The sequence below is a fragment of the Mycteria americana genome, unplaced genomic scaffold (assembly GCF_035582795.1).
Source record: "Mycteria americana isolate JAX WOST 10 ecotype Jacksonville Zoo and Gardens unplaced genomic scaffold, USCA_MyAme_1.0 Scaffold_43, whole genome shotgun sequence".
NCBI lineage: Eukaryota > Metazoa > Chordata > Aves > Ciconiiformes > Ciconiidae > Mycteria > Mycteria americana.
In genome coordinates this window covers 942,888-959,530 of record NW_027445630.1, presented here as the reverse complement: position 1 = coordinate 959,530, position 16,643 = coordinate 942,888, and the positions used below count along the sequence as shown (strand labels likewise).

The following is a 16,643-nucleotide window of genomic DNA, read 5'->3' as shown; positions in this document are numbered from 1 at the left end:
GTGGCCCCGCTTTAGGTCCCGCCCCCCCATGTTCCCGCCGCCGGCCCGCACCAACTGCCCGCTGGGGATAGGGGGGGAAGGGGGCGGCGCTCCCGCGCTGAGCGGCTGGGTGGGCGCGCCCGGGGGCGGGGCGACGCGGTGCACGCGGCGGCATGGAGGGTGAGCGGGGGGGGATGGCGGGGGGGACACGGGGGACATGGGGGGGGGATAGGGGGACACGGGGGGACATGGGGGGAGACAGGGGGATATAGGGGGACGGGGGGACATGGGGGGAGACGGGGGGCGGGGGGATATGGGGGACACATGGGGTCGGGGGGGCTGGAGGGGATGGGGGGACATGGGGGGATATGGGGGGGGCAGGGGGGACACAGAGGGGACATGGGGGGGTGGGGGATATGGGGGGCACATGGGGTCGGGGGGGCTGGAGGGGATGGGGAGACATCGGGGGGGCACATGGGGTCAGGGAGGGGGGAGGGGACGATGGAGGGACATAGGGGTCGGGGGGGCACACGGGGGACAGGAGGGGGCTGGGGGTGTATGGGGGACATGGGGGGGGCCAAGGGACAATGGGGGGGCATGGGGGGCTGGAGGGGACAATAGGGGGGACATAGGGGTCCGGGAGAGGCACACAGGGTCGGGAGGGGGTCTGGGGGCACACGGGGGGGCCACGGAGGCAGGAGGGGGGACGTGGGGGTCGCAGCGTAGCCCCCTCCCAGCCCGTGACCCGGCTGTCCCCAGGGCCGATGCGGTTCCAGTGTCCCCCCGAATTCGAGGCAGTGACCCCCTCGCCCCCCCCCGGGCTGCGGGGGGCGGCCCTGGGGGGTCCCTCCACCGAGCTCTGGCTCATCCGCGCCCCCGCCGACTTCTGCCCCGAGAGGTCAGCCCAGGGGGAGGGGACGCAGTGACATGGGGGGGGGACGGGACGGGGAGGTGACAGTGCCATCGGGAGGGTATGGGAGGGCAGTGACAGCGGGGGGGGGTCACAGTGCCATTGGGGTGGGCACGGGGGGGTGGCAGGGCTGGTGACAGCAGGGTGGGCTTGGGAGAGGGGGCAGCGCCATGGGGGAGGGGAGGAGGCGGGGGGGGGGGGGGGGTGACAGCGCCAGCGGCCATGTCCCCCCCCCTCACCGCCCCGTCCCCGCAGCCTGGAGGGCTGCACAGTGCCGCTGGACGGCTGCGGGCAGCTCCAGCCGCCCGGGGACGGTGACAGTGACGGGCGGCTCTACGGGCTGCGGGGGGTCCCGGGGGGGGACGGCGGCCCCCTCCTTCTGGCCCCCCACTCCCCCGCCGGCCCCCTGGCCTGCGCCCCCCCACTCCGCGGCTGCCTCGCCATCACCGAGAGCTTCGGGCCCCCCCCCGGCGTCCCGGTGACCGTCCCCACGCCCGACCCGCCGCCGGCCAAGAGGAAGAAGAAGAAGAAGAAGACGACGAAGGAGCTGCCGGAGGTGCCCGAGGTGTTGACCCCGGGGAGGGCAGCGCCCGGCGAGGGGGGGGAGGGCGGGCCGGGACCCCCCCCAGACATCGAAGTGACCCCCGGGGAGCCGGAGGTGCCCAAGAGGAAGAAGAAGCACAAGCGGGAACGGCCGGAGTGACCCCGGGCGCGGCGGGGAGTCCCCGTCATCGTGTCCCCGTCCTCGTCCCCTCCCCGAGGCTGTGTCACCGATAAACGCCATTTATTATAAAAAGGGAGATTTGGGGGGCAGCCGCTCATTTGGGGACCTTGAGGAAGGGCTCGTGCAGGACGTCGAAGAGCCGCTTGGCCTGGGGGGGGGGGGACGGAGGGAAAAGCGGGGGGCGTGAGGGGGGGCTGGGGAGCGAGGAGCCGCGTCCCTGCGTCCCCTCGTCCCCGCGCCGCTCACCTTCTGGGGCCCGACGCCCGGGCAGAGGGACAGGTCCTCCCTGGAGGCATCCACCACGGCCGCCAGCGACTGCGGGGACGGGTGGGAGGGTGAGGGGGGTGGGCGAGGGTCCCAGGGGAGGGGGGAGGGGACGCGTCCCCGTCCCTGGCGTGCCCCGGGAAGGGTGGCGGGTCCCCACGGCGACTCACCCCGAAGGTGGTGAGGAGGCTCAGCGCGTCCGTCTTGTTCACCGACTTGACGCCGGTCAGGCAGTCGGTCATCTGGGGGCGACGGGGGGGGGGGGGGGGGTCAGGGGACCCTCAGGGTCCCCAAGGTCCCCAAATTGGGGTGCGGGGAGGGGGCGTAGCTCACCCGGGAGAGGAAATCCTGCTCCACCCGCTCCTTCAGCAGGTCGGGCGGCTTCTGCTCGTAGGCCTTGTAGGTCTCCAGGTACCGCCCGGCCTCCTCGGGGCTGGCGAGGGGAGAGGGAGTGGGTGGGGGGGCCACCCACGGGTGACAGCGGGGTCCCCCGCGGGGGAGGCGGGGACAGCCCCTACCTCCAGGCCAGCAGGAGGGTGCAGTCGGCCAGGATGCAGACCTTCGCCAGCTCCTTCAGCGCCTGGTGCGGGTCCTTCTGCGGCGGGGCAGAGCCGAGGGGACAGAGGGACGAGTAGAGTGAGGGGACAGGGACGGAGGAGACAGAGGGATCAGGAGAGTGAGGGGACAGGGACGGACGGAACAGAGGAACCAGGAGAGCAAGGGGACAGAGGGATGAAGAGAGTGAGGGGATGGGGATGGAGAGGACAGAGGGACGAGGACAGCCAGGGGACAGGGATGGAGGGGACAGAGGGACGGAGGGGACAGAGGGACGAGGACAGCCAGGGGACAGAGACGGAGGGGACAGAGACGGAGGGGACAGAGACGGAGGGGACAGAGGGACAAGAACAGCTGGGGGACAGGGACAGAGGAGACAGAGGGACGAGGACAGCCAGGGGATGGGGACGGAAGGGACACAGGGACAAGAACAGCCAAGGGACAGGGACGGAGGGGACAGAGGGTCGAGGACAGCCAGGGGACAGGGACGGAGGGGACAGAGGGTCGAGGACAGCCAGGGGACGGGGACGGAGGGGACAGAGGGTCGAGGAAAGCCAGGGGACAGGGACGGAGGGGACAGAGGGACAAGGACAGCCAGGGGATGGGGATGGAGGGGACAGAGGGATGAGGACAGCCAGGGGACGGGGACAGCCAGGGGACAGGGACAGAGGGACGAGGACAGCCAGGGGACGGGGACGGAGGGGACAGGGATGGAGGGGACAGAGGGACGAGGACAGCCAGGGGACGGGGATGGAGGGGACAAAGGGACGAGGACAGCCAGGGGACGGGGACGGAGGGGACAGGGATGGAGGGGACAGAGGGACGAGGACAGCCAGGGGACGGGGATGGAGGGGACAGAGGGACGAGGACAGCCAGGGGACGGGGAGCCTCTCACCACGTCGACCTGGAGCAGCAGCAGCTGCAGCCCGTAGCTCCGGCCCAGGTGCCGCAGGCGGTCGTGGATGTAGCCGGGGTTGAGGTGGTGGTACCGCAGGCTGGGGGGGGGTGACAGCGGGGTCGGGGTGACGCCGAGGGGACCCCCCGGACCCCCGGGGGACCCCCAGGAGCCCCGGCTCACCTGAGGAAGAGGGCGCAGGTGCTCTGGCCCAGGACGTAGTCGGGGACGACGTCCCCAAACTCCCAGGGGACGTTGCGGACGAACTTCAGCACCGGGTTGCCCCGCTGTGGGGAGAGAGCGGCGGGTCGGGGGGGGGGGGGGGGGACACACGGTCCCCCGGTCCCCCTCCTTGCCCGGGGACACCAGGGGCCACCCCCTCCCGTGTCCCCAGACGCCGGGGCACGGTTCCCCCGGGATTGTCCCCCCTCACCTGCCGCGGGCTGACCACGATGCTGCTGCTCTTGGCGCCCGGCTTGAGCGCGGGCAGGGGGGGCACCGCCCCGGGGCTGCCCCCGCCCGGTGCAGCCCCCCCCGGGGGGCCACCGCCGGCCTCGGGGACCGGGGGGGGCCGGGGGGGGGGCCCTGCCGCGCTGGCGGGGACCGGGGCCGGTTCGGCGGCTCCGGGGAGGGCCGTGACGGCCGACGACTGCTGCACCACGTACTCGGCGTAGGAGCTGGGCCCCGGGGGCGGCGGGGGGGGCCCGGGGGGAGGCCCGGGGGGGGCCGCGGAGGGTTTGAAGAGCGACGGGACCTGGGGGGGGGAGGGAGGGGGAGCTCTGCGTGGGGCCTCCCACGCCTCCCCCGGCCCTCCCCGAGCCTCCCGTGGGGACCCCCCGGCCCCCGCGCCCCTCTCGGCCACCCACTGCCCCCCCCCCCCGGTCACCCGTGGGCCCCCCCCGCCGCAGCCTGCCCCGGCGCCGGTACCGCGGGGTCGGCGGGACCCTCCTGCCGCAGCGTGAACCGCCTCCGCTTCCCCGCCGGGGCCGGGGCCGGGTCTCCGGCCGCCTCCATGGCCGGGACGGGGGTCGCAGGCCCGGGCCCGGCCGGGAGCGGGGTCAGGGGTCAGGGGTCAGCGCGGGGGGCGCCGGAAGGGCTCCGGTGCCGCGGCAGAGGCGTGGCCACAGCGCAGCCGCTGCGCCCGTCACGCCTCCGCGCAGCGATTGGTCCCCGCGCGGTCAATCAAAAGGCGCGGCTCCCCCTTCTCAGGTGGTGATCGCGCATGCGCACTGCGGCGCTCCCCGTACGCCCGGCCCGGGGCCGCTCTGGTCGCTCCGGTCCTCCCGTCTCGATGGTGGTGGGCGGGGTTACGACGCTGGGGCCACGCCCCTCCGCGCGGGGCGCACGTGGGCCCGGTGCCGCGGGTGGGGGGGGGGGTGACAGCCCCGACCCCGCGTGTCCCCCGTGGGGGGGGGGGGGTGTTCCCATCCCAGGCCGGGGATGCGGCAGCGGGGGACCCCAGGGACACAGGGGCAGGACACGGGGGGGACCCCGGGGGACACTGGGGACATGGGGGGGACCCCGGGGGACACCAGGGAGGGACAGGGGCACCCCGGGGGGACCCCAGGGACCACTGGGGGTCTGTGGGACCTCTGTCCCCACCCAGGGACAGAGGGACAGGACACGGGGGAGGGAGGACCCCGGGGGACCCCGGGGACACAGGGGCAGGACACGTTGGGGACACTCCAGCACCTTTATTCCCCGCACCCCTACAGCCCCCCCACACCCACCCCCTCCCCAAAAGCTGGGGGTTGCTGGCGGGGGGCGGGGGACACCGGGGGGACACCCCCCCCCAGGGCGTCGCGCAGGGCGGCGATCTCCCGCTGGGTGCGCCGGTTCTGCCGGAGCAGGGCCCCGGTGCGCAGAGCTGCCGCCAGCAGCCCCCCGCCCCGCAGCAGCCCCGCTGCCATCCCCAGCCACCGGCTTCGGCACCCCGGGCTCCCTACCGGGGTGGCCATCGCGGTGGCATCGTGGCGGATGGCGGTGGCATCGTGGTGGGGGACGGCGGGGGGCAGGGGCTGGAGCAGGAGAAGCTGAGCCGGCTGCCAGGGCCCCGGGGTGGCTCCAGGGGGCTGCGGGGAAGGGGGGGGTGAGTGAAGCCAGAGCCAGCGCGGTGCCAGAGAAGTGCGGTGCCAGAGCAGCCCGGTGCTGGAGGCACCTGGTGCCGGAGACACCCCGGTGCCAGAGCAGCCCAGTGCCGGAGCTACCAAGTGCCGGAGCAGCCCAGTGCCAGAGCCACCCAGTGCCAGAGCAGCCTGGTGCCGGAGCCGCCCGATGCCGGAGCCACCCGGTGCCGGAGCAGCCCGGTGCCGGAGCCACCCAGTGCCAGAGCAGCCCGGTGCCGGAGCCGCCCGATGCCAGAGCCACCCGGTGCCGGAGCAGCCCAGTGCCAGAGCTACCAAGTGCCGGAGCCACCCAGTGCCAGAGCAGCCCAGTGCCAGAGCTACCAAGTGCCGGAGCCACCCAGTGCCAGAGCAGCCCAGTGCCAGAGCTACCAAGTGCTGGAGCAGCCCAGTGCTGGAGCCACCCAGTGCTGGAGCCACCCAGTGCCGGAGCCACCCAGTGCTGGGCTACCCAGTGCCAGAGTAGCCTGGTGCTGGAGACACACGGTGCCGGAGACACCCAGTGCTGCAACAGCCTGGTGCCGGAACAGCCCGGTGCCAGAGCAGCCCAGTGCTGGAGCTGCTCAGTGCTGGAGCCACCCGGTGCTGGAGCCACCCAGTGCCAGAGCAGCCCGGTGCCGGTGCTGGAGTAGGCCGGTGCTGGAGCAGCCCGGTGCCAGAGCAGCGCAGTGCCGGAGCAGCCCGGTGCCAGAGCCGCTGGGTACCGGAGTTGCCCGGTGCCAGACGCGGCCGCGCGGTGCCGTTACCTGGTTGTGGACGAAGCAGACGGGTGCAGGAGGGCGAAGGGGCGGCCGGGTGCCGGGGCAGTGAGCGGGTGCTGCGGCGGGGCCGGCTGGGTGCCGGGAGGCTCCTCCGTGTCCGCCTGCTCCGGCCCGCTCGGGTGCTCCGGCTCTGCCGGGGCGGGAGCGAGCCCCCGCTGCGCCCCGAGCCGCCCCAGGGACCCCCAGCCCGGGGGCCGGGGACAGGGACCCCCGGGCCGGGGACAGGATGCGGCCCCTACCCGAGAACCCGGAGTCCTTCTCGGAGTCGCTGGCCGAGGGGGGGGGGGCTGTGCCCCCCGCCCGCCCCCCGTCTTTTTTGGGGTGACCCGGTGGGGGGGGAGCTCGGTGGCCACCCCCGGCCCCGCTGCCAGCGGGGCGGCCCCACCTGCGGGGGGACACGGGGGGAAATGGGGGGGTCCCGGGGGCACACGGTGACTGGGGGGGGGGGCTGGGGGGGATGCTGGTGTCCCCCAATGTCCCCCCAATGTCCCCGTACCCCCCCAATGTCCCTTGTCCCCCCCAATGTCCCCGTGTTCCCCCATCCCCCCCCCATACCTGCCGGGGTCGGGAGCCGGTGCCGGTACCGAGCGGGGAGTGGGGGGGGGGGGTGGTGGTGGTGGCGGCGGCCGGGCCCGATCTGGGGGGTACCGGTGAGGGGGAACCCGGTAACGGGCAGGGGTCTCCGGTACCAGGGACCTCCGGTACGGGCTGGGGCCTCCGGGCCGGAGGTGGCTCCGGTACCGCGCAGGGAACTCCGGTATCGGGGTTGGGGGCTCCGGTACCGGGAGCCCCGGTACGGGCTGGGGGCCTCCGGTCCGGAAGCGGCTCCGGTACCGGGCAGCGGGTTCTGCTACCGGACTCGGGGGCTCCGGTACCGGCGGGGCCCCGGGCGCGGGTGCCAGCTCCATCCCCACCGAGCGCTCTCCGTGCCCCGCCCCCGCGGCGGACGGACGGCGCCGACGGCCAATGGGCGCGGCCGCGGCTCGGTGACGTAGCTACCGGCGCCACGTGCGGCCGCCGGGCCGGTGCTCCGCCACGTGAGGGGGCGGAACCTCCGCAGCGCGTGGCCGCAAGGCGCTGCCGCCACCGGAGCCCCGTGACGGGCGGAACGGGCCCCCCCGGGGCACCCCCAAAATCCCCCCCACCCCCCCCCCAGGACCGAGCCACCCCCTCCGGTAAACACCGGGAGGGACCCCCGGGACCAGGACCCCCTCCCCCCCCCCCCCCAGGAGGGACCCCCGGGACCCCCCCCCCCCAGGGGGAAAGGGGTGCCCCCCCCCATGGGGGTGCCCCCAATAGGGGGGTTCAGGGTGCCCCCCTCCTGCCTGCCTCATCCCTGGGGGGGGGGGGTAGGCCCCAAAGGGGGAACCCCCACCCCTCTTTGGTGGGGGAGCACCCCCAAATGGGGGGGGGGTGTTATCCAGCCCGTTAGACTACAGGGGGGCACCCCGAAATAGGGGGGCAGCCCAAGGGGGAAGGGGGGGCCCCAGAGGCGAGGCGGGAGGGTGGGTTTTGGGGTTCAATCAGCTCTTTATGGAAGAGGCGACGCCGTGACACTGTCCTACACACCGGCACAATGGGATGGAGCGCACAACGCTGACGGGACCAGGGGGACGTGAAACACAGCGGGGGGGGCCCCGACCGCTCTCTGGGGGGGCCGGGGGGCCACCCCCCCACCCCCCAATCCCGGGGGTGACGGGGAGGGGGGGGAAAAATACACCCGGCACGGCCGCTCCCCCCATCCGGTGCCCGGCGAGGACGCCGGGTTTGGTAAAAACCGAGCGAGGGGGGGTCGGTTAATCCTTCTTCTTGTCCTCTGGTGGTTTCTCCTCCCCCGGGGGGGTCGGGGGGACCCCGGCGGGCAGCGTTGTGGGGGGGCTGCCGGGCAGGGGGGGCCTGGGGGAGACCTGGTCCTCCCCGCTGACGCCGAATTCGTTGACGCGCGTGAGGTCGACCCGGTAGATCCAGCGTTGGTAGAGGTAAATGAAGAAGACGACGTCTGGAGCGGGAAGGGGGAAGAAGAGAGGGGTGAAGGTCGGGGGGGGGGCAGAAGTGGGGTGTGTCCCCCCCCAACCCTGGAGAGTTGGGGGGCAACGGGGCGATAAGCGGCGGAAGGGAGGGCGCAGGGGCCAGCGTGGACCCCCGGGGATTGGGACCACCCCCCTAAGCACCAAGAGGGACCCACAGGGCCCAGGCCCACCCCCGTCAGCACCAAGGGGGACCCCCAGGCCCCCCCCCGGGGCCCCCGACCCCCCCAGGCCGCGCCGTACCGTCCCGCAGGCAGCCTATCCTGTACATCATGGGCATCTTGATGACGAAGGCGAAGAGGTCATCGATGAAGGTGTTGAGGGCTTTGTAGGTCAGCATCCGCCAGGGCAGGTGGGCGACCGACTTCAGCTTGTAGTTGATGAAGAGTTGGGGGGTCATGGTGATGAAGCCTGCGGGAGGGTGGGGGGCTCCTCGTTAGCCTAACGAAGCCGTGCCGGTAGCGGCAAGACACCCCCCCCCACCACCACCACCACCACAAACCGGGGAGCCCAGGCGGAGCGGGAAGGAGCCCCAGAGGAAAAGCTGCACCCCCAGGGTGCAACCCGGCCCCCCCGCTCCTCTTCCTCGCGTCAGGGGGGATTTTCGGCGTCTCCCGGCACGAGCGCGGCACTCACCGAAGGTCAGGAGGAAGCCGTAGAGCATGCTCAGCACCCACGAGTACCAGCCCTTGTGCTCCAGGTAGAGCAGGCTGTACACGGCGTAACAGCCCAGCAAGGGGAAGAGAATCCACGAGAGGTACCGGAAAGCCATCTGGGGAGGCAGCGACAGCCAAAAATTAGCCGGGAACGTGCCAGAGCTCCGGCCCGGCGCTGCCCCGGCTCCCACGTCTCAGACCGAGGAGGGGCTGGGCAGGGCCGGCAGCTCATTTCACCGCCTGCCCCGTCCCGGGTGAATCCCGGGGGAATTGGGGAAGACGAAGCGAGGAGACGCGTGCCGAGACATTCGGCCAAGCCGGCAGCCAGCTGGAGCCGTGCTCGGCAGCGCCGCGCTGTCCCCGGCACTCGCCCCCCCGACTCACGTCGTCGTACACCTTCGTGGAAGACTCGATGTAGGTCGATTTGTCTTTGAAGGTTATGCGGGGAAACACTCCTGCCACCTTGTTCTCGCGGTCCAGCTGCCAAAGAAGAGGGGAAAGGCGTCACCGAGCAGGACTGCGGGCGCTGCCGGAACCCCGCTGCGGCCGCGCCGGCTGCCTACCCGGACGTCCATGACCTTTGTGATCTTCCAGAGGTCGATGAGGAGCCCGATGAAGACGCTGACTTGCACCACGAAGTTGGTTTCGTTGTCCAAGATGTAGAGGAGGACGACGAGGGACTGGAAGACGCCGAAGAAGACGGAGCGGACGGAGAGCCCCTCCAGAGATTGCCGGCTGTTCCAGAACTGGATGTCTGTCGGGAAGGGGTCCAAGCCATCACCCTGCCGGAGCAGAAGGGGAACCCCCCCGCCCCACGCTGGAAGCTCCGGAGAGCTACCGTGGCACACGCCACGGCGGAGGGAGCGAGACGAGCGAGCGGTGCGATTGCCAGAGCCGAGCAGACACCACAAAGCGCCATCTGGCATCGGCGCAGGCAGCGGGGACCCAGAAAACCACAAGTTTCCGTCTTTCTGCCCTCAAATCGGCTCTGCGGCACGGAGGAGCGCGGCCGAGGAGTGCCGGATGCCTCGCCGCGCACCACAGCGGCCGCAGCCTGCCCAGGAGGCGGTTGGATTTGGCTAAGGCTGCTGAAGATGTCGCAGCCGGGGAGAGGAAGGCTCGCGGCAGCACGTGGCGTTCAGCCAGCCGCAACCGCGCCGCAGCACGAGGACGTCTGCTCCGCCACCGCCGCGGGAACGAGACGAGGCGGAGGCAGGAACGGGGAGAGGGTTTTAGGCCACGCCACCGCCTTCGCGTCCTTCCCCTCGCCGCAGATCCCCGAGGCTCTGCCGCGGCGCTCACCGTTTTTGAAGGCCAGGAACTCAAAGATGCTGTGGACGATGGAGACGACGATGGTCAGCGCCAGCAGGTAGGGGTTCGTCTCCAGGAGAGCAACCTGGAACAGGCACCGAAAACCTCTCCGAGGCTCCGTCCCAGCCAGCACGCCAGGGTGAACGGGGAGGATCCAGGAGGATCCAGCCGGTCACGGGGCACCGGAGCACCGAGGAGGACGAGGGGTTTAATTCCTCTCTATCGTTACGGCCTCCAAGCTGCCTTCCCCCTAACGTAGCCAAGACAGGCAGCGGGCAGGTGCCTGCGCACCCCCTCCCTCTTCGCATGGCAAAGGTAGTTAATAAGGAGCGATCGCAACGAAGAACGGGCGTCGAACGCTCTTCCAGCGAGGCCAGGGACGGTCGTGAAACGCGGGGGAAGGAGCTGCGACGAAAGAGAGGTCCCCATCTACGGGGGCGAGCAGGAGAGGAGGCAGGCTCACGAGCGGCTCTCACCTTCACCGAGTCCTGCTCCTCGTCCGACTGCTCGTAGAGATCCTCTCCCAGGAAATTCCAGGGGGATTTGGTGCTCTGGGCGGCGTAGAGCTGCCAGCGCCACAGGGAGAGCGGGCAGAAGGAGAGGCGGAAGGGCAGGCGCTGCAGGGTCTCGTTGATGGGGAAATAGTCCTTCTGCAGGTTCCAGTAGTCGTTGAAGTAGAGGATGGGGTAGTAGTCGCCGCTGATGGCGTCGAACTTCACATCTGGAGCCGGGGGAAAGAGCAGAGGGAAGGGCTGAGCAGGCGACAGGGAGCCGCGAGAGCCGCCGTCACCGTCATCCCCCTCGGCAGCCACCTGGGAGAGACCGAGAGGCTGCCGAACCCCGGCCCGGCCCGGCGCAAGCTCCCGGAGAGGTAGGGGGTCACGCTGACGACGGAGAAACAAGCCCCCGTTCCCCCCAGGAAGCCAAACACGTCCTCCGAGGAGAGCGGACAGCAGGGCCAGCCCCGGAAAGCCGCCCTCGGAGCGGGGGAGCCCCGGCGCGCCCCGGCCCTTACACTGGTCCAGGGGGGGTGGCACGCTGCCCTTCACCCAGGGCGTGTGGTCGTCCACCATGTTGATGGTCAAGTTGGGGTGCCAGTGCGAGATGACTTCCACCGGACCGTAGTCTTCCGCCCTCTGCAACGAGAATACCGCCGCCTCCGTCACCGGCACGGCGGCTGGCGTCCCCCCACCTCGCCCCGCGTCAGCCCTCGACCGCCGTCCCCCCCTTAAACAAGGCAGCAAAGGCGGGGAGCGGGAAGGGGCAGAGCCAACCCTCCCGACCCAGAAATGCTACAAGGAAATCATCCTCCTCTTCCTCCTCTGCGGAGCAGGAGGGACGTGTCCCAGGCAAGAGGGGCGTGCTGGTTTTGGCTGGGATAGGAGTTAAACCACGGGTTTAAACCCCGGCTGGGGTTAAACCACGACAAGGGGGAATCCTCTGTGGCACTTCCCGACAGCTTTGCGACCGTAGGAAGGCCTGAGTTTGGCCAATCCGGGGGGGGGGGGGGGGGGGGGAACAAACAAAAAAACCCCACCACCAACAAAAAAAACCCCACAACACAAAAAGGAAGAGCCGGTTACCTTGATCATTTCGGGGTCTGCCTCTGTCTCACCCGTCAGGAGGTTCTTGGTTTTCTGGAACCGCCGGCGCTTGTATTTGTTGATCACTGGAAGGGAAGAGGAGAGGAGAACATTTCCAGCTCCGCCCAAGAAGGTCGGGAAGGAAATCTAAGGAGGTGACGGCCTGCCAGGAGGGGAGCAGGACATTTTATGACAGGCACGAGCTGATGGGAGAAGCCCGTTTCCCTCACATCACCCCCCCAGAACAAATTAATCCAGACCGTCTCACAGATCTTCCAGTTATCAAAGGGAAAGGCTGTGTAGTTTGGGGACAACGAACCAGATTTAACAGCCAAACCTTTGGGATAATCACATCGCTGTTGGAGGAAAGCACCTGTGAGATGAAGTGTCTGGATCTTCCTGTCCTGCAGGAAGACCTGAACGTGGGAATTCCTTCCCCTTCTCAATGCCGACGTGGTTCCGCACTCCCCGTACAGGTAGGGACCCCCCTCCCGCGCAACGTGGACAGAAACCAAGAACTCGCAGAGATTTAAAGAGGTTTTCCCTCCGTAGGTTCACAAAAGACAAATTCCAAGTGGGGAAAACGTCCAGCTCGGGGAGCAGCCGAGCCAGCGCGCCGGAGGCCGCGGGGAGTCAGATATTTGCCCTAATCTTCCCCTTCAGGCACCTGCCTTCGCTGAGCCAAAGCCAGAGCTCAGCCTGACTCCTTCGGGCTCCCGTTTTGACACGAGAATTGGGGCGCCCCTTTCCCCAGCAGCACCCCGGGGCCGCCCCACGCTGTACCCCTCCTGCCCCGGGCCGTACTTCGTGACGTGTGGACCGTGGCGAGGCGCCTGTACAGGTTTTTCTGCCTGGGGTCGGGATGGAAGCCGCTCTTGGTGAAGTACACGTGGATGTAGATGGAGCCGTTCTGCTGGACGCTCTGAAATCACACCCCGACAAGGCGGTTACGAGTCGGATGCGGTCACGGCACGGCTGTCGTCTCCCAGCCACGGTCACCGCCTCGGCGCCTGCGTTCATACAGCGCCCGGCACCGACGCCAACGTCCTCCCGCAGCCATCGACCCCGTAGGAAACCAAAGCGTGAAGAAGCAGCCGCTCCCTCACGGCATCCGGAGGGCAGCACGCCTACGGCTTGCGCCCTGTGACGGAGCAGACCTCAGCTGCTGTACGGCTCAGGGCAAACCTGAAGCCTTTAACGACTGGTCACCAAAACGATGGCTTCGAGCCCCGTCACCTCCGCAGCCCGCCTGGAGAGACACCAGCCCGCTCCGCAGGGTCTCACCCACCGCCCGAAGCGAACGGGATACGGATAAAGGTGACAGCAGGGACGCGCTGCGGCAGCCAACGCCGCTCCGCGCCTCAGCTGCACTCAGAGCTCCCGGCATGGCTTTGAGCACGGTCCTGGCAATCCCCGCCAGCTCCTCAATGATCCCCCACCCAGCCTCAAACCTCCCAGAAAGAGCAGCGGGCGCACCCACCTGCGAAATGTCGACTTCCCCGTAGTGTTCGTAGCAGCCGTCGGCGTTCTCCCCGCTGGTCCAGTCCCCGTAGACAAGATCCCGCTTCTGCCAGAACAGCGCCGAGCTGACGTTGAAGTCCGTAAAGTGCTCGTGCTCCGAGATATAAACGTAGAGGTCCTGCGGAGAGAGGAGGACGTCGGCTGCCCGTGGACAACTCAGCCCGACGGCGAGATACCGGCGCCCGAACCGCTCCCGTTCTGCCGTACGGTGCCACAGCATTCCCTCCCAAACCGGCTCGGCACTCCGGTGAGCCCGAGAAATAACTCTTGGCTGACGCCACACAGCCAGGACACCGCAGCCACAGGCAAAGCTACGATTTCGCTCCGTTAGATTTAAAATCTAGCTCAGCGCTAGAGCAGCAGGTCCAGCCACAGAGCCACCGCGCGGTCACCACGCTGCCGGTCACCCAGGACGGGATGGCGCAGCTTCTGCCGGCGTTACCATTAAAGTGTCCTTGGGGAAGAGGTTTCGGCTCGGGGCTCGCGGCGTCCCGCCCGCGCTGCTCTGCTCCTGCGGCGCCGGCCCGCGGCGGAACCAGCTGCTGATGGCCCAGATGATGAAGATCCTGCAGGAGGAAGGGGGAGAAGCCGCTCAGGCGTTTTAGCCGCCCTCCCCAGCCGAATCGGACATGGCCTCCTGCGAACAAACCCCCTCCCCGTTCCCTGGGGCGGGGAGGGGGGAAATCGTTAGTGCCGGATGGACGAGTCCGCGTTTCAAAACTCGCCTTCTGTCACGGCAGGTGTTTGCCCTCGCGCGAGAGGCGCCGGCCAGAGCAAACTGTTCTGGGCCAGTTCAGATCCAGCACGAGGCACGGCGGGAGCACACCAAAAGCGAGCAAAGGCACCGGGAGCTCGCCCCAAAGACACAGCGGGAAAGTCACGCTCTGAGGCATCCCGGAGAAGGCTGCTAACGGGTGTACAAGGCGTCCCTGGCACAGGACGGGGACACCGGGGCGTCCCCGGATCCTGGCAGACACCCCGAGTCACGCACGCGAGGTGCCCAGCCCTCCATAGGCGAATCGACGCCGAACCAAGGAGACGCTGAAGCCACAGGACAAGGCTGGCTCCCACGCACGCCTGGCAGAACCAACAGCGTCACCCAACGAGCGAGGGGCAGAGCCCGGCGTGCTCCCGGCCACGCAGAGACCTTCCAGCAGAGCCCAGAGCAGCCCCCGGCTCGCTCGGCACCTCCAAACCTGCGGCCGTGACGGTTCCCGACCTCCGGCACGCAGCTGCAATCGCTCTCCAAAGCTCCCCGGGCTGCTCCCAGCGCAGAGACCGGGACAGGTCCCTTCCGCACGCTCTCCGCAGCCCTCTGCGAGCCAAGCCAGGCACCAGCGTTTAAGTGCATTAAAAGAAATCGAGCCTTCTTCCCCCATTTTGAAAGGTTTTCAGTAGCGCGTCCTGAGGTACAAGGGTTTCCGGCTCTGTTTTTCTTTGCAGGTAAAGCGTGAAGAGCCTTTCATACATGCCCCAGGTGCCGTTAAATCAGACTTCCCCCGCCCAGCCTGCGCACAGACCGACCGGGTAACAAGCTTGGGAACGGCGAGCAGCACCAGCGACCGAACAACGTCCTGGGACAAGTGATGGGCATGGCCGTGCTTCCATGCCGTGGGCGGAAGACTCCAGAGACCCCAGGTCGAGATTTAGTTCAGGATAACTCTTCGTTAGGCCAAGCCGCAGCGTTTTGGAAAGGTCAAGAGCCCAAACAAGTCTCCCCGAGCGCTCCTGGACACGCCGCCGAACTGGAGGGAGCACACAGGGCTCGGCACAGAGCCCGCGCCGCCGGCTCTTCTGCAGCCTCATCAGCGGTCGTAAATCCGTGGCTCAGAACATCGCCGTTTGCTCAGGAAAGACTTGAGAGGACATTTCTTCTTCCAAAGGTTTCGGGAACCAAACCACCACACTCTGCCTGCGGCACGTGGACGTCACCCGCTCGGGGCCAGGCGACGGGGCTGCCGTCCCCCCGTGGGTGCGAGTTTTCCCTCGCGCCTCCTCTGCCAGCCGACCACAACGGGTGGAATATTTCCAAGCGCTTCCAAAGGCACGGCTCTGTCGGTGATGAGACGACGTTGCGCTCTTCCCTCTGGCTTCGCCGGCCACGACACCGGATCTGCCGGGGGAGACGGTGCTTTGGAAAGGAAGAAACCTGCCCTCGGTGGGATGGGAAGGAGGAGACAGACAGAGGAGAAGCGGAGCGGGAAGGCAGCTCGTAGATGCGAGGAGGAGTCACGGCTTCCGGGAAGGGATTCACAACCCATTCGGCAGCACCGGTCCGAGAGCTGAGACCTGCCGGCTCCGGCATCGGCCTCCTCACCGCAACGTGGGCGAGGCCAGGAACAGCGCATCCAAACAGCACGACGCCGGCTCCAGGCGTGCCGGCGAAAACGCCCTGACCTTCTCCTTCCCCGCGGGATCGGGATCCCCTCCTCACGGAAGCGGGAGCGACCCGGGGCAGGGGCTCGGCACCACGCTGGCAGTCGTCCGTGCCACGGCGCGGACTTTGGATCCCCCGCGGCGAGGCGCAGGGAGAGCCGGCGGCTCCTCGGAGGAGCCCAGGACGCGTCGGCTGCCCCTGCCCGGGGCGAGCCCGGCCCCGGGCGTCCGGGGAAAAACCGGGAAGGAGCTCGAGAGCCCGGAGCGCTGGGAGAGCTCCCGGGGGGGCAACAGCCCCACGAGGGACAGCCCCACGGGCTTCCCTCCCCCGGCAGGACCCCCAAGATGTGGGGACGGGCAGCACCGGCCTCCCACGCCCCGGGGACCCCGCCGCGCCCCCCGGTTTTGGGGCCCCGGCGCCACGGCGGGCTGGGGCACAGCCCCGGTGCCACGGCGGGGGAGGACGTTGGGCCGGTGGCACCGGGGGGGGGGGGCTCACCTGAAGAGGACGCCTTTGATGACCTGCCAGGCGTTGGGCGCCGGCTGCTGCCGCTGCGTCTCGGCCGCCGCCGCCTCGCCGCCACCGGCGCTCCCATTGCTGGTCACCTGCGGGGAGGAGGAGGACGCACGGCACCGTCAGCAGAGCGGGATCCCCCGCCTCGGGCCCGGCCTCCCCAGCCCCGGGCCCGGCCCGCCCGTACCTGCCCCGGGCCCGGCGCGGGCCCCGCCGCCGCCGCCGCCACCTCCGTTCCCGGCGCCGCCATCTTCCTGCGCCGCCGCTCCCGCCGCTCTCGCGAGACCGCCGCGGCGGGCACGTGACGGCGAGGGGCGTGGCCGGGGTGGGCGGGGCGAGGAACCTCACACACACACACACACACACACACACCCCCCCGTGGCTCCCGGCCCCGCCCCCGCGACGGCGCCGTCACTGCCGGCGGCCAATGGCAGCGCCACCCGC

General features: G+C 69.8%; 3 protein-coding genes across 4 annotated transcripts; 1 reads left to right on the top strand and 2 right to left on the bottom strand.

Moving 5' to 3' along the window:
- The first annotated feature begins 17 nt into the window (after positions 1-17).
- POLR1G (RNA polymerase I subunit G) lies at positions 18-1,689 on the top strand. 2 transcript variants are annotated; one of them, XM_075489972.1, is made up of 3 exons: positions 48-159; positions 739-877; positions 1,145-1,689. In XM_075489972.1, exons 1-3 carry the CDS (start codon positions 153-155, stop codon positions 1,590-1,592), a joined length of 594 nt encoding a protein of 197 aa, XP_075346087.1. In that variant the 5' UTR covers positions 48-152; the 3' UTR covers positions 1,593-1,689. The 2 variants fall into 2 exon arrangements, with proteins under 2 accessions (XP_075346088.1, XP_075346087.1); XM_075489973.1 differs by lacking the exon at positions 739-877 and having other exon boundaries at positions 18-159.
- Positions 1,657-7,119, bottom strand: ERCC1 (ERCC excision repair 1, endonuclease non-catalytic subunit). Its single transcript, XM_075489946.1, has 10 exons — positions 6,767-7,119; positions 6,197-6,446; positions 3,761-4,081; positions 3,511-3,614; positions 3,328-3,427; positions 2,396-2,472; positions 2,211-2,310; positions 2,048-2,119; positions 1,860-1,928; positions 1,657-1,761 (listed from the first exon to the last, which is right to left on the bottom strand). Exons 1-10 carry the CDS (start codon positions 7,117-7,119, stop codon positions 1,708-1,710), a joined length of 1,500 nt encoding a protein of 499 aa, XP_075346061.1. The 3' UTR covers positions 1,657-1,707.
- A 602-nt stretch (positions 7,120-7,721) lies between these two features.
- On the bottom strand, positions 7,722-16,516 carry CLPTM1 (CLPTM1 regulator of GABA type A receptor forward trafficking). The gene is made up of 14 exons (XM_075489993.1): positions 16,387-16,516; positions 16,185-16,291; positions 13,752-13,875; positions 13,269-13,427; positions 12,593-12,710; positions 11,789-11,874; positions 11,221-11,341; positions 10,682-10,926; positions 10,197-10,290; positions 9,458-9,648; positions 9,279-9,374; positions 8,875-9,010; positions 8,482-8,649; positions 7,722-8,210 (listed from the first exon to the last, which is right to left on the bottom strand). The coding sequence occupies exons 1-14, from the start codon at positions 16,447-16,449 to the stop codon at positions 8,008-8,010; spliced, it is 1,911 nt and encodes a 636-aa protein (XP_075346108.1). The 5' UTR covers positions 16,450-16,516; the 3' UTR covers positions 7,722-8,007.
- Between the last annotated feature and the right edge of the window lie 127 nt (positions 16,517-16,643).

Bases quoted from the DNA above. Each gene is read 5' to 3' on its own strand.
- POLR1G (XM_075489972.1), top strand. The intron at 878-1,144 runs GTCAGCCCAGGG...CCGTCCCCGCAG, and splicing joins GCCGACTTCTGCCCCGAGAG to CCTGGAGGGCTGCACAGTGC.
- CLPTM1 (XM_075489993.1), bottom strand. From the start codon at position 16,449: ATGGCGGCGCCGGGAACGGAGGTGGCGGCGGCGGCGGCGGGGCCCGCG. The intron at 11,342-11,788 runs GTAACCGGCTCT...TTCTCGTTGCAG, and splicing joins CAGACCCCGAAATGATCAAG to AGGGCGGAAGACTACGGTCC. The intron at 10,291-10,681 runs GTGAGAGCCGCT...TGCCTGTTCCAG, and splicing joins AGGAGCAGGACTCGGTGAAG to GTTGCTCTCCTGGAGACGAA.
- ERCC1 (XM_075489946.1), bottom strand. From the start codon at position 7,119: ATGGAGCTGGCACCCGCGCCCGGGGCCCCGCCGGTACCGGAGCCCCCG. The intron at 2,473-3,327 runs GTGAGAGGCTCC...GCCCCGCCGCAG, and splicing joins TGCTGCTCCAGGTCGACGTG to AAGGACCCGCACCAGGCGCT. The intron at 1,929-2,047 runs GTGAGTCGCCGT...CCGTCCCCGCAG, and splicing joins GCCTCCTCACCACCTTCGGG to TCGCTGGCGGCCGTGGTGGA.